We start from the raw sequence: 16219 nt of genomic DNA, 5'->3' as shown, positions 1-16219 counted from the left end.
CACCTGCAGCTCTGATCCTGATTTGGGGGTGGATGGGGGAAAGTGTCATGATAACTATTTTTAGAAGAGCAAAAGCAGACAAATTAAATGCATGCATGCCTCCTCTAATTTGGAAAAGGGATGTGATAGAAGATCCCAGATTTAATCCTCAGCATCCCCAGGTAGGTTAGGGCTAGAAACATTCTTCTTGGAAATCCTTAGAGAGGGAGCTGAGCTAGGTGGACCAATGATCCGACTTGCTATAAGGCAACAAGTTCCTGTGTTGTCCTGAGATGGGTCTGAATAATCGCTTTCAAAGAAGGTCACCTGCTGTGAATGCACTCTGTGTCCATTGTCACTGAGAGGAAAGAGATGCAGCAGGTGATTACTTCTTCTGAGGTCAAGTTATGCTTAGCAGGTCTGTCTGCAACTGGATCATTCAACGACTCCTGGCAGAGAGAGGCAACTGTTACACAGCAGCATATTGGAGCCTCATAGGGACCCATGCTTAAATTCATGTTCTGTGCCCTGGCCAAAGTTTTGGAATGACTGCTTTACAGGTTGCCATAGAGCAGGTGATCTGTCCATGGTGCTTGAGAGCACTTTTTTGTATATCGTGTGTGTGTGTGTGTGTGTTCACATCTGACTCTAGGCACTTTTATTTTTTCCCCATAGAGCGGGTCTTGTTGACTTGCCATTCTCTCTTCCCAACCCAAATTGTGAAAGGTCCAGATCTAGAAGTTCATTAACGCCTTTGTTTCCTGCTTCTCTGCCCCACAGTCACACCCCCTCCCCCACAGCCAGTTGCCTCCAGCCCCGCAGTTTCCAGCAGCCTAGTGACCGACCTTGAGGGCCTCACCCTGACTGACACTTCTCTAGCGGCTGCTGTAAGTGATCTCAGTTTATTTATATATCTCTCTCAATTTATCTGTTCTTACCTTTTTAGATCTTCTCTTTCCTCCAAGAAGCTCGCAGAATGCACGATTCTTTCTTCCATCTGTTTGACAACAACCCTGTTAGGTAGATTTGGCCTAGAGAGTGTGATTGGCCTAGGCCCTAGGCCATCCAGTGAGCATCACAGTTCAGTGGGAATTTGAACATAGCACTAACGTAATGCTACGTGAATGTTCCGGCAGCTCTCCCTCTCCCAACAACCCTCTAAATATCTTCCAGGTGTCCTCCCAACCCTTTGGAGCAGATTTGGAGTGTGTGTAGGGTGAACATAAGGGGAGGAAAGTGAGGGACACTGTTGCACAAGTGGAAATCCTTGCACTGATGGGATGAGTTAGTTGGATACAGTGGTGCCTCGCAAGACGAAATTAATCCGTTCCGTGAGTCTCTTCGTCTTGCGGTTTTTTTGTCTTGCGAAGCACGGCTATTAGCGGCTTAGCGGCTATTAACGGCTTGGCGTCTTTAAGAAAAAGGAAACAAACTCACAAGAAGTCGCAAGACGTTTCGTCTTGCGAAGCAAGCCCATAGGGAAATTCGTCTTGTGGAACGACTCAAAAAACTGAAAACTCTTTCGTCTTGCGCGTTTTTCGTCTTGCGAGGTACCACTGTACTGCCCTATTCCACGATGGTTCTTTTTTTGTTGATAGGACCTTAAATGATATTTTTAGGGTGCAGGACCTGATAATTATGTGGCTGGGGAAAGCTAGAGTCCTGTGGTACGTTTCCTTAGCTGTCTTTGTCAGGAAAATAAGTCTCCCGGGTGTGCTGTCCAAGATCTGAAGTGGCTAGTATAAACTATATGGGAATTTTATAGCTCACTGATAAGAGTGCACATTTTGTAAACAGAAGGTCCTGGGTTCAATATTTGGCATCTCCCAACTGGGCTAGGAAACCCTGGTGAGCCATTGTCAGTAGTGTAGATAAATGCTGAACTAGATGGGCCAATGATATGGCTCAGTATACGGCAGCTCCTTGTGCTCCTGTGCAAGACCCATGATTGGCCACGGCTGTGCTGTGCTCTGGCAGCTGCCACGCTGCCTTCCAGTGAGAACTGCACTGGATGTTCCCAGCTTTTGATTTCTAACTTTATACATTTTATTATACATTTATACAAAGAAGAAAGTAGCATTCAAACAAAAAAATAAAAACGGGATGTAGGAAAGAGGAATATGATGTTTTGACCATATAAACTAGAAATACCAATATATACTAAATGGCCAACTGTGATGCATACATTTCAAGAAAGGCTGACCAAATGCTTCTTGTATTTCTGTTAATTGTGTTTATGTTGATAGGGTGCCACTTCAGATAAGGAGAGGGAGTGCAAATCATTAACCCATTCTTGTATGGAAGGCAACTCTTCCATCCAGATTAGAAGCTGTTAAAATACCTCTTTTTTCCCCTAAGGGGATTTAGGAAGGAGCACCTGGTTCCTTCTTGGGCTTCCTCCTTTCATCCTGCCTCTCCTCATTGCACTTTAGCCTGCCTGAATCTCCCCATTTCTTCCTTCCTTCCTCCCCTGCTTTGCAGATGATCAGTCCTGCATTTGGCGCTGTAAAGACGTATGAGCTGCTGCACCGCATGACGGGAGAGGGGCTGTCTGTCGAGTATTACTTCAGCCGACAGCCTTTCACCCCTGATTCCCGTATGGTGGCTGTGCAGATCCAGATCTCCAATAACACTGCTGCTGAGGTGAAGAACATCCGTGTGAATGAGCCCAAGCTACTCTCAGGCATGCGTGTCCAGGAGTTCAAGGAGATCGGTAGGATCTATGTGAGCATGGGTACATGCATGCGCTTGGGATTCAGCAGGCAGCCATGCTTTTCGCTGGCTCCTTCTGGGGTAGTCAGTTGGGTTTGAGAATGTTACCTACCCCCTAGCAAGCCTAGCTGATACTTATTTATATATTTTATTCCATTTATATCCTACCTATTCTCCAGGGAAGGGACGCGGGTGGCGCTGTGGCCTAAACCACAGAGCCTAGGACTTGCCGATCAGAAGGTCGGTGGTTCGAATCAGTCCCTGTCAACCCAGCAGTTCAAAAGCACATCAAAGTGCAAGTAGATAAATAGGTACCGCTCCGGCGGGAAGGTAAACGGCGTTTCCATGCACTGCTCTGGTTTGCCAGAAACGGCTTAGTCCTGCTAGCCACATGACCTGGAAGCTGTACGCCGGCTCCCTCGGCCAATAAAGCGAGATGAGTGCCGCAACCCCAGAGTCGGCCACAACTGGACCTAATGGTCAGGGGTCCCTTTACCTTTACCTTTATTCTCCAGGGATCTTGAGGTAGCTTATGTGTTTCTCATGGTTCTGTCTCTCATTTTTATCCTCACAACAGCCCTGTGAGGTGGGGGATAGAAACAGAGAGAGAGAAACTGACGGGCCCAAAGTCACTCACTGAGCTTTGAGGCTGAAGGGGGGGTTTAAACTCTGGTCTCCCAGGTCCTAGTCCAACCCTCTAACCACTACACCATGCACTAGTCTGAGTGTGTCTCTTGTGGTTAGAACCACTACTGTTTGGCTTGGGGAAAAGAATTGCAACAGCATAGGAATTGGGCCATTTTCCTTTTATTCTAGCCTCTGGGCCATTTGGAACAGCAACATTGGCACTGTTTCTAAAGTTCAGGTGCGAGTGCCGTCGCACCAGAGGGAAATATCTGCAGACTTGCAAGAAACCAGAAGTTTTCAGAAGTGCAACCCTATCCCCCCAAACCCACTAGGGGGGGCTGATCCTCAAAAATCAGCCTAGTGATGACTCAGCGCGTTCAGTAGCCATAGAAAGCATTGACTGACTTTTGGGTGGAAATGGGGTTTGGGATGGAGTGCCCAGACTTTTATCGCAGGCCCAACATGTATTGCTTAATGAAACTGGAGGGGTTGTTGAACCCACCCTAAGGTACTTTGGAGCCTCCTGGTGCAAGGTGCGGGATGGGGGCAACCCTAACATCTCATTTGGGTCCTTTTCTCCTGGGCTTGCAGAGTCTTTGGCACCTGGTGAAACAGTCAGTGTTGCTATGGGCATAGACTTTTGTGACTCGACCCAGGCAGCCAGCTTCCAGCTCTGGTGAGTACCTCTTCTCCTTCATTTTGTGCAAAGCAATGGCTGTGTTCTCAGCAATGAGCAGACCAAAGCATCTCCACCATAACAGAATAGCAGGAGCTCTGCTCTGCTCTCAAGAGTACAATAACTCCATATCAGCAATATTTTGCCATTCTCTCCGCTAGCTTCATGTCTACCTTGTCCTTGCTACCTCACTGATAGGTCGATCCTTTCTGTGCTATAAGATGAATGTTGCTGCTACTAAATAATAATAATATTTATACTTCTACTTGTTTGTTTGTTTGTTTGCAGCAGGTGGGGGGTGTATGAGAGAGCTCCCTGCAGGTCACCTTAGTCAATGGGCTGCATGTCATGAATTCTACTCATATTGATCCAGAGCAGATTCCAACATATAGTTAGCAGAGCAAAAACTTAAACAGATTGCAAGATTCCCAAAAAATAGATCAGAGGCAATTAATACTTCATCCAGCAGAGCTTTACTGCTATTGAAGGCAAATGAGCATCATGGTCACAAATCCAATACATTCAGGATTGGCACTGCCCATAAGGAATCCAGTTGCAGTAGACTAAACTTAAACTTGCAATAACTTACAATAAGATTAAAACCCTAATACTAAGCATACTACAGTGGTACCTCGCAAGACGAATGCATCGTAAGACGAAAAACTCACAAAACGAAAGTTTTTCGGTTTTTGAGTTGCTTCGCAAGACGGATTTCCCTATGGGCTTGCTTCGCAAGACAAAAATGTCTTGCAAGTTTGTTTCCTTTGTCTTGCAAGTTTGTTTCCTTTTTCTTAAAACCGTGCATTTACTTCGAGGAGCAACTTTTTTGAGGTTTTTGAAGACTTTGGTGATTTTTGAAGCTTTTCCAAAGTCCGTGCTTCGCAAGACGAAAAAATCGCAAGACGAAAAAACTCGCGGAACGAATTAATTTCGTCTTGCAAGGCACCACTGTATATACAGAATACCACACAAGAAGGAAAGAGAGATAGAAAGTGAAAGCCAGGCTCCTTCTGGCCCTACTTTTATATTCAGCATGACCTTGACAGAAAGAGATAACAGAACTAATTTAAGCCAGCTGTTCTCAGCTTCTCTGAAGTAATAACCCAAACATCATGAACCTGCAGCTTGTCTCTGGGCAGAATAGAAACTTACGTTTCAGCTAGAAACTTCCAGCTTGCACCAGTTTCTTTCACACAGAGAAGCTTCCAGAACCCTCTTGAATTACTTCCAATAGGAAAGATTTCTACACATCAGATCAATACTTTCCGTACCAAGAAATGCATGCAAACTGACACTGTGATATGCTTTGGTTTTACTTTCTTGAAAATTTTATATATATATATATATATATATATATATATATATATATATATATATGCGCAGATTAGAAGGAGGCCTGCAGAAACAGATAACATATCTGTTATCTGCTTCTTATAGCGTGGGAGGGAGACTGACTCATGCAAATACAAAGAGGCAATGAGTCCCACATTTAAGGAGCTGCCACCAAAAATGGATAGATAGATGTGTGAGACCACAGACACAACATTTTGGTTTAAGTTAGAGATTGCTATGCAGAGCAATAAAAGAGCAATTTGAAGTTTAAAAAAAGATAAACAGGGGAACAAAATACAAGTGTTTGAAAGTAAGATTTTAAAACGATCTCAGGAAGACAGAGGAAGACAATTCAAGGACGGAAGACGGGGAACATGGCCATATCAGTGGAAACTGGTGGCTGCTGAGACTGGAGTGGGTTGCACCCAACAAAGTCCAACTCAGAGTAGACCCATTTGAATTAATGGGCCGAGTTTAGATGTGTCCATTACTTTAAATGGGTCTACTCTGAATAGGTCTAATACTGGATACAATCCAATGACAGACAGAGCCAGTTAATTCAGTTTTGCTCTCCCTCCTCTTCCCTGCCATGGTCTACAAGGGCAACATTGAGACTAAGGAAGGAGCTGACAGGCAGTGCCCACCTGTTGGACTGGTTGCAAGTAAAAAGGCAGGTAGATGGGGGCCGGTTGAGGTTAGTGGGCCAGTGCCCCATTTGCCCTTATGAGTAGGAAGGGACGCGGGTGGCGCTGTGGGTTAAACCACAGAGCCTAGGACTTGCCGATAAGAAGGTCGGCGGTTCGAATCCCTGCGACGGGGTGAGGTCCCGTTGCTCGGTCCCTGCTCCTGCCAACCTAGCAGTTTGGAAGCACGTCAAAGTGCAAGTAGATAAATAGGTACCGCTCTGGCAGGAAGGTAAACAGCGTTTCCATGCGCTGCTCTGGTTCGCCAGAAGCAGCTTAGTCATGCTGGCCACATGACCCGGAAGCTGTACGCCGGCTCTCTCGGCCAATAAAGCAAAATGAGTGCCGTAACCCCAGAGTCGGCCACGACTGGACCTAATGGTCAGGGGTTCCTTTACCTTTTTATGAGTAGGAAAGGTAAGATAACTAGCTGAGGGTATAATAGCTGCAGGATAGATTATAGTGGTCTTAAGGAACTGCCCTGTTGTTCTTGGTGAATTCTTGGTGAAGCCAAGCTCATCTTGCACGGTCTCTTTCTGTTTCCAGCACACACACACGCCAGTTCTATGTGTCCATCCAGCCCCCAGTGGGGGAGCTCATGGCTCCTGTCTTCATGAGCGAGAATGAATTCAAAAAGGAGCAAGGTAAGTGTTATTTCTCCGCCCCCCCCTCGCCTCAAAACCAGCTGTAAAAGGAAGCAGGGCAGATTCTCAACAACAAGGTCCAAACCCATAACTTGGTAATGAAGCCAGGATTGCACAGCCCTCTTCTCTGTTGCCCCACTCTGCCCCGGAAGAGAAGCGAGATCATACTAGACAGGGGAGAATTGCCCTTGGCCATTCGGGCTTCCCTCCCCTCCTCTCAGCCCCCCCCCCCACTGCCTCGCCCTAGTATAGGCATCTGTGGGGCACTTTCCCCCTACAAAAAGGCTACCAGACTCAAAATCGTCATGGCTCTTTTCCTGCTACATCAAGGATGCGATCTTATTCACATGTTCCTGGGAGTAAGCCCCACTGGGCATAGTGGGCCTTACTTCCAAGTAAACATATATAGGACTGTACTGCATTTTGCATGCAGACCATGCTTCTCTTTTTGTGGGTTTGAGAGAGTTTCCCTACTCCTGTGATTTCCAATGGTTTTTTGCTCCGGGTGTAACTGGCCAGCGAGAGAGAAATGGGAGAGAGACCATCACGGGGAGGGCATTCTTGGCGCCGCCCCCATTCAAGAGCTTCCATCACCCTCTCAGGCTGGCCGTGGCTATGGGGGGAGCACTTTTGGTTGGGGGCCGTGTTGGCAGCTGACGCTAATCATGTGTTTTGTTCTCCTCCGCTGCCTTCTGCATTCTTGCTTCTTCTTTTTCTTTAGAGCAACTGTTAAGGATGGGTGTGGGTAAGTCCCAGCACAGGTAGCTATTTTCTGTGGATGCTGCAGCTGCTGTCTCCTCCTTGTAGCCATAGTGCTAGCGCTGCTTCCACTGGGTAGTTTCTCTCCTTTTCTAGCCGTAGTAATAGCCCTGCTTCAACCCTGGGGACTCTTCCCAACCCATTAGCTGCAGAGCCTTTAATTAGCACTGCTTTCACCGCAGACACACACACCCTTCTCCTAACCTTAGCCTGGTGCAACTTGCACTGTAGACACACCCTATTTCTCCTGCAACTTTCCCGACCCCTTGCCCCTTTTCTCCATGCCCCCACCTACCAAACTCTGTTAATAGGTTGCAAACAGGGTAATAGAGGTCAGGAAGATGTAACCTTTCTAGCTTGCTAGTGCAATAAAGGATTTCCCGGCAGGCTGTTGGCCACCCCGGCAAGTAAGAATTGTCTCCATTTAACTAGTACAGTGGACGCTCGGGGCGCGGACGTGATCCGTGCGGGATGCACGTTCGCAACCCAGAGCTGCGCATCTGCGCATGCGCGGGTTGCAATTTATCACTTCTGTGCATGCGCAACTGCCGAAACCCAGAAGTGACCCGTTCCGGTACTTGCGGGTTTCGGCGGTCCATAACCCGAAAAAACGCAACCTGAAGCATTTGTAACCCGAGGTACAACTGTATAGAAAACATGTTTGAAGGAAGTACTTGTTGGGTCTCCCCACCCCAGCCTAGTACAGATGTCAATACACATGGGGAAACATTTAGGAAAGACTTCACCAACCTAGTGCCTTCTAGAGGTTGTTGGACTATAACTCCCATCAGCCCCCTGGGGGTTGATGGGAATTGTAGTCCAATAACCTCTAGAAGACACCAGGTTGATGAAGGCTGATTTAGGAGGCTAGCAACTCTTTCTCGGTAGTGGCGCCCGCCGTGTGGAACGCCCTCCCATCAGATGTCAAATAAATAAACAATTGTCTGACTTCTAGAAGACATCTGAAGGCAACCCTGTTTAGGGATGTTTTTAATGTTTGATGTTTGATCATATTTTTAATATTCTGTTGGGAGCCGCCCAGAGTGGCTGGGGAAACCCAGCCAGATGGGCGGGATATAAATTATTATTATTATTATTTCAAAAACTTTATTTTCAACTTTGCAAGGATTATAAGAATTTCTACACCATATCAAATTTTAAGCTACTGCCCAGATGTTGGGTGTCAGCTGTACATTGACACTACGCACAGCAATAGGGCAGTAAAGTTAGCAGTTATTAATTAATATTGATTAGCTAATTTTTAAAAAAGTCGTTATGGTTCGGTGTAACCTATGAAGGCGTGCCAGACACTGGGGTGTGTGGCTATTTTTAAGCTTTACTTACTGAGCTCCACCGGAGTTTGAGAGATAGACTCCGACAGAAGATGGATGACATATTGGCCCAGGGCTAAGTTTCCAAGTATTGACCCAAAAGCAAGGGGTGTTATTGGGTCTTTAATAACTTTGTTGAGAGGACCCAAAGGATCTGACTCTTGATCCAAGTTGGGCAGAAGTAAGGTGAATTCCAGTGCAGCAGACAAGGATAAAGGGGGCTAAAGTTGGAGTCTCCCATCACCCCTGACCACTAGCCATGCTGGCTAGAGCTGAATAGAGTTGGACTTACGGGCCACAGATTCTTGGCCTTGGGCTAGAGGAGGATGCATCATCAAAACTGGACGGGGGCCAAGATCCAAAAGCACAGGCACTCCCACACAGTTGTCCTTGCATCAGGCATGTTGTTCTGATTCAGGAGCAAGCGCAGAGGCTAAGAATAAATAGGCCCTGGCAGAAAGGAATTGGCTCTTGGGCATCAGCTGACAGAACACACAGGCAAGCTGTTCTGCAACCTAGGGAGCATCCTCAGAACTCAGTTTGCTAGGCTCTCAATGAAAGGTTTTGGCATTGAAGCTTTGGTAAGGACACCAATGCCCGCAAGCGTCTTACCTTCTGATGGGCCACTAGGTTTTCTGCCTCTGCAGTAGAGTTGCATGTACTTTTGCATGCTGCTCTCCAGCCGTGAGAGAGACCAGCAGAGGGGTGGACCTGCTCCTGAGCCCTTTCTGTACCTTCCCCTCCGTCTTCCCTTCTCCTTTTACCTTGGCAGAGCACCTGGCATCCCGTCGGCTGACGAAACTCCCTGCATGGTTCAGCAAGGCAGCCTTTTTGGCATGTTAATGCCCGGCACCCAGGCACCACTGCCTCTAATAACACTCCAAGCTGCACACCACTTTCTGCAAGCAGGGGGGCTTTCTGGGACAATTAACCCAAAGCCTACTAGTTTGGAATGGCTGTTCGTAAGAACACTATAAATATAATCCTCTAGGGTGGGTGGGGGGGGGGGTGCTAAAATGCTTTTGCTTTATGAGGGTCCCTTCCTGAATATTAAAAAATACACACAAAAATACACCTATACCCTCCCTTGGACACATAGTACACTTCCATTTGGAAACTCTTGGCTTATATAGATATTACAACATATATCGATCTTATGTCTTCTTTTCAGATAGCCCCCATCAGTACCTCTTGTTCAGCTAAGTTACAATGGGGACTCATCCTGGATAGAACGGGGTAGGGTGTGTCAAACTAGAATTGCCCTGAACTCTGGATCTTGTCAGGATGTCCCTTTGCAGCTCTCTCTGCAGCAATCAGAAGCTCTTAGGTCTGTCCCACAAGCCTATAAGATGTGTTGGCAAATAAATAAAATAAATAGGAATTGCTATTCACAGTGGAGTGTAACCACACAATTGTACTGCAAAACCCAAGGTCGGTTTTATATTCATCAGAATCAACTTGCGAATCTTTTCCCGACAAGTATCATGTAGGGCTGCAGGTGTTGCATTACATATTTGAATGTTCAGGCATATTTAAAACCAAACCAAAACAAAAAAAACCACCCTGCCTGTAGAAAATTAGCATGACACGGAGAACAATTTAGCCTAGCTTTCCGCTTGACATTCTCTCTTTTTTTTCCTATGGAAACTTTTGATTATGCAACATCCTCCTCCCACTGAAGTGAATTCAGTCCATGAAGTCTTTCCACTTGGCTCTGCCTTGGAAGCCTGCATTCAAATCCTAGATTTAGGGTTTTGAATGCAGATCTGGTTCTAACTGTGGTCAGTGAACCATCTGTAGTGTAGACAACAATAATCCTAATCCAATAAGAAGTAAGGGGTTGAATATGGACAGGTTTAGGCAAAATATTCAGGATCAGGGCCATCTTATTAAGCAAGTGCACATAGCTACGTACACTGCGAAGCTACAACAAATAGTGCTGCCACTGTTCATGAAGGCCTCTAACACTGCTGCCCCTTCACATTATTATTTTAATAGATACTCTGCATGCATCCAAAATGGCAATTGTATGTAAGCATTTATTCACTGCAAATATTTTATATGCTGCTTTTCTGTTTAAATATGCTCCCAAAGTAGCTCCACACACCCCACCGAAAAAGCTAAAGCTTGAAAACTAATTTTGCTTTAGTTTTATAATAATATGCTAATATACTCAGGGAGACACAGCATCATTTGGGGGCCCTACCTCCCCACAGCAGCAGCAAACTGGGAACCAGTTTATAAGGTCACCCCACTGGTTGTATCCACTATCAGATGGTAACCTTGGGGCTGAGATTTATCTGTTTATTTATAAGAAGTTTCTAGCCTTCCCTTCACCATATGATCCTGGTGTGGATTGTGAAACAATAAAATGGTAAAGCAGCATTATGATAAAGCCAATTTAATGCAGCTTCTAAATTATTGTTATTGCTGTTAATTAAATTTGTGTACCATCCTATACCCGCAGGTCTCAGGGCAGTTCACAAAAGCCAGATACAAATAAAGCATAGTCCTACAGGGTTCCGGGTCTTGGGTCTTCTCACTTGCAGCAGGAAAAAAAATCCATTACCCCCTGGTCAAGGTTTTCCAAACTTGGCCCTTCAACTCTTTTGGGACTACAGTTCCCATCATCCCTGATCACTGGTCCTGTTAGCTAGGGTGATGGGAGTTGTAGTCCAAAAACACCTGGAGACCCAGGTTTGGCCAACACTGCCCTAAGGGAACAGATGAGTTTTTGCCAAGCACCAAAACACCAAAAGTGTCAGCACCAATTGTGCCTCTAGGCCAGGGGCAAAGAACCTGTGGCCCTCTGCACAGCGCTTTGCACGTGGCAACAATCAGCCACTCATCCACATGGGCAAACACAGGACACCTGTTATCATTGTGATATCAGGGGCTTGACAAGTGGGTCACTCCACCCACCTGTCAGACTCGCACTGCAAGGGGTAGGGGAGATAAAAATCTGGCCCACTGGTCAGATCCAGCTCCCCACCCCTACTCTAGGCAGAGGGCAATCCATCGGCAGAGCACCAACATAGAGAAGACCCCTATCTCAAAGGTTGACCATGTGGTGCCTCCAGGTGTTCTTGGATTCCCAACTCCCATCAGCCTCAGCCAGCACAGCCAGTGGTCAGGGCTGATGGGAGTTGTAGTCCAACAACATCTGGAGGACGCCATGTTGGCTTCCCCTACCCTATTCCATATCTCCATATAATGCCCTTGTCTTGGTGGTGGAAAGACAAGAAGGGCATCTCCTCTAGACCTAAGAACATGGGCAGGCTGCAACAGGAAAATGTGTACCCTTCAGAAATTTGCATTAGCTATTGAGATTGCATTAGTCACTGTGGGCCTTTGTCCTTAGAGGTACAGGCATGGTATCCTATAGGGTGGAGTTGACCAGAAAAAAAAATTGAATAGTTGCAGACATTTGACCTGCAGATCTCAAGGATAGAAGCAGACATGAGGTGGCGAAATTCAAATCCTTCAGTTGACAGTATCAAATGTTTTTAGGGAATGGGAATTCCAGAGTTATATATGCAACCTGAAGTGGGAGCTGACGGGAAGCTACGCATAGCATAGATCTCCCATTCTAGATTGGTTTGTATCCTAAACAGCCAGGGAAACCTGGACCTTTTGCTCCCAAGTCATACACTGTCTCCACCCAGATGTCTACTGTTCTTTTTTCCCCTTTTCTACCTTCTGTCCTCCAGGGAAGCTAACAGGGATGAGTGAAATCACAGAGAAGTTGACTCTTCCTGACAAATGCCAGAGTGACCACGTGATTGTGCAACAGGTGACATCTGCAGCCAACGTTAGCCGTGTGCCTTGTGGCTCAGACAAGGAGTATCGGTGAGGAGATGGCTGCCATATGCCAAGATCAATGTTGTCTCTGCTTCTTCTAAATAGTGAGGATTGTGGCCTGCCAGAAGTTGCTGGACTACAACTCCCATCATCCCTCACCATTGGCCATGATGGCTGGGGCTGATAGGAATTGTAGTCCAACAACACATGATGGGCCTCCAGTTTTCCATCCCTGTCCTAACCTCATATTCTTGGGTCACTTCTAATCCCCACCTGGATGTCTGACAACTTCTATTACTGCTTCTGTTCTCAAATACTTGCCCTTGATGCCCACAAATTTGCAGCTGTAGTTCCAGACTTTGATGGAACAAAGGAAATGTTGAAGCTACACAAAGCCAGGATACCACACATTGCAGCTGAGGCAATTAAATTACTGTCTACCTAGTGTTGCGCAAATCTCCCCAAATAGTAACATTTCAGAGCCTCACAGGTCTGATGTTTTGCAACATCAGTATTCATTTTTTTCTGAATTCTGGATCTAGCAGCCTTTAGTGTAAGAATATCTAGGACGCTTAAAGTCTAGACAGCTGGTTGCCCTTGAGAGAGGATAGTCTTTTAGCATTTTGTACCTCTCTAGGGACTGTAATCTCTATTGTCCTAGCATTTTCTGTATAGACAAAAATCTAGACTCATTGCTCAGGTTTCAAACCGCTTTTATGTGCTGTTCTTTTGGCCTTTGGAAACCAAAGACCAAACTACAGAAAGGCTTGGCAGATCTTATGATGTCTTCTTTTGGGCAAATGTTCTTTAGGTATAAACAGCCCAATAAAAATGAAAACATGCTGAGGATGTGAGGGAGGGATTATAATTAATAATAATTTCATTTCTATATGGCTTTATATTTTAAAGAAAAAAAATCTCAAAGCAGTTTAAAGGTAAAAAGGTAAAGGACCCCTGACAGTTAAGTCCAGTCGCAAATGACTCTGGGGTTGCGGCACTTATCTCATTTTACTGGCCGAGGGAGCCGGCCTTTGTCCACATACAGTTTTTCCTGGTCATGTGGCCAGCATGACTAAGCCACTGGCAAAACGGAAAGGCCGTTTAGCTTCCTGCCGGAGCAGTACCTATTTATCTACTTGCACTTTTTGGCGTGCTTTCGAACTGCTAGGTTGGCAGGAGCTGGGACTGAACAACAGGAGCTCACCTCATCACGGGGATTCGAACCGCCGACCTTCCGATCGGCAAGCCCAAGATGCTCAGTGGTTTAGACCACAGTGCCACCCGCATCTCCCCAAAGCAGTTGACAACACATTAAAACATCAAATAAAAAATGCAGAATAAAACATTACTGATGAAAACCAAATATAAAGCATACATTCAAAGCAACATAATTAACAGGAAACTAAAATATTAACTTAAAGATTTCAAAATAGTACATTACAAAGAAAGTCAGCTACAGAATACACATTTAACACAGCAGAGTTAAGTGGGGGCGGGAATGAAAACATTGCTAAAGCAAGTTAAATATAAAATGCAGACGACTCTGGGGTTGCGGCACTCATCTCGCTTTATTGGCCGAGGGAGCCGGCGTACAGCTTCCGGGTCATGTGGGCAGCATGACTATGCCGCTTCTGGTGAACCAGAGCGGCGCACGGAAACGCCGTTTACTTTCCCGCTGGAGTGGTACCTATTTATCTACTTGCACTTTGACGTGCTTTTGAACTGCTAGGTTGGCAGGAGCAGGGAGTTCACCCCGTCACGGGGATTCGAACCGCCGACCTTCTGATCGGCAAGTCCTAGGCTCTGTGGTTTAACCCACAACGCCACAACAGCACAATTAACAAAAGAATATAGCTGCTGCCAATCCTGCCAATGGTGGTTCAGGGCGGGTGGCACCTATGGAAGCTCAGGCTCTGCGACCTACATCTGCACTGAAAGACAGCTGAGATGGTCTGTGACCACTTCAGCAGCCTCAGGTTTTTTTGTAGCTGGAATCAATCAGGGCACCTCCTTCCCAGGTCAGGTCGAGGAAGGCCTGCAAGGCAGGGAGCAGGTCTTCCAGGACTCACAGTGGGGAATTGAATTTGCCTTCCCCAAACTGGTACCCTGCAGTTGTTTTGAACTACTACTCCCAACCCATGCTGGCTGGGGCAGATGGGAGTTGCAGTCCAGAGCATCTACATGGCACTAGGCTGGGGAAATTGCCCTAACTCAGGGTTTCCCAAACTTGTAGCTATCTTTAGACTACAGCTCCCATCATGCATGGCTAGCAGCACCAGTGTTCGGGGTGATGGGAATTGTAGTCCAAAAACAGCTAGAGACCAAAGTTTGAGAAACACTGCTCCGACTACTGCACCATACTAAACCTTGTGACGTGCAGTCACCTTCTTGTTGGGTTGTTTCCCTCTGAACAGGTTCGCCGCCAAGACGGTTAGCAGTGGAAGTCTCATCCTCATCATGCTGGAGAAGAAGGCGGGCAGCATGGCACAGCTCACTATCAACAGTGAGAAGATGTTGATTAGCACCATGCTAGTAAAGGACATTATCCACTCCTTGACGCAGTGACCAGAATGCTTCCTTCTCTCGTCATCACGCCCACTTCAGTCATCCAGCTGTCCTTCCTTCCTGGGCTCAGCCATCTGTCTCCCTCCACCCAGCTTGTTGTGTCTCCCTGTCCCTATGTAAAATACAGGTCAAAGCCGAGATCAGGCAATGGGAAACAATCCACGGTAGAAAATAAGGTGCAGCCTCTGATGTGGATAAGAGACATTATTAGCTCAGCAACAAATTAGGGAAGCCTTTTGTAACCTGGTGCGTACTAGAGTTTTTGGAGTACAACTGGAGGGCACCAGGTTACAAAAGGCTGAAACGGGTTATTGGGATGCTGAAGATGCCCTGTGACTCTGCCATCCTTGTTGTGCAGTGAGTCTCCTCCCTGTTTTTCTGTTCTATGGCTCTATTTATTATGGGCAGAGATCGTTCAATAAAAATTCTTCCTGGAATTGCAAATTCTGTTTCCTGGCTCGTCTGTATGGTGGCAAAAGTGAAACCTGAGACATCTCCTTTTGTTTCTCTTTCCCCATTTCAACCTCCTCCATGGCTCCTCCAATGTAGAGCAGAAGGGCAAGAAACCACATGTATATGAGGACTGAGATTTCTGTTGATCTAACAACTGCCATAGTATTTTTAAAACACAATTGGTGCACATATAATATTGGTACATATGCAGACATATCTATCCTGAATCATCATGTTGCTATTCCATTATTTAAATACCCAAAACGATGAGGGTTTTTAAAAATTTACCTTATTTCCAAAAATGAAATAATAATTAGTTCCCATTTCTACTCTTACTATTTCTTTATGACAATGGACAACTTGAACTTGAGCTGCAACTCAGTTGGGGTTCCTCCAGTTGACCTTATTTATTCAGCACAGAGATGTAACATTTCTGGATATTTTGAAGCCATGTAGGATTTTTTTTTATTTTAATTGGGGGCGGGGGAATGAACACTTTTGGGGGGGGATTTTTTTAAAAAAACAACAACAAAAAACACTTTTTATGTATCAAAGGTCACTTTGTTACTTTAGGAACAAAAAGTGCATTACATATAAATTTACCATAGAATTATCGTGTCTGATATATTAAAAGTATAATTTATTTATTTTTTACAT

General features: G+C 45.8%; 1 protein-coding gene across 1 annotated transcript in view; it reads left to right on the top strand.

Annotated features, from left to right (window-relative positions):
- The window catches only part of AP3B2 (adaptor related protein complex 3 subunit beta 2), a 55756-nt gene extending 40203 nt beyond the window's left edge, over positions 1-15553 (top strand). Inside the window, exons 19-25 of the mRNA XM_083712137.1 lie at positions 744-866; positions 2461-2692; positions 3910-3994; positions 6556-6653; positions 7375-7398; positions 12454-12592; positions 14959-15553. Of these exons, the coding sequence (XP_083568263.1) occupies positions 744-866; positions 2461-2692; positions 3910-3994; positions 6556-6653; positions 7375-7398; positions 12454-12592; positions 14959-15109 (852 nt within the window). The 3' untranslated portion in view covers positions 15110-15553. The remainder of the gene's footprint in view (positions 1-743; positions 867-2460; positions 2693-3909; positions 3995-6555; positions 6654-7374; positions 7399-12453; positions 12593-14958) is intronic.
- Positions 15554-16219: the final 666 nt, after the last annotated feature.

This window comes from Podarcis gaigeae (genome assembly GCF_964106915.1).
Source record: "Podarcis gaigeae genome assembly, chromosome: 14".
Lineage (NCBI taxonomy): Eukaryota > Metazoa > Chordata > Lepidosauria > Squamata > Lacertidae > Podarcis > Podarcis gaigeae.
The sequence above is the reverse complement of the archived record's forward strand: the minus strand, read 5'-3'. Positions and strand labels throughout refer to the sequence as shown.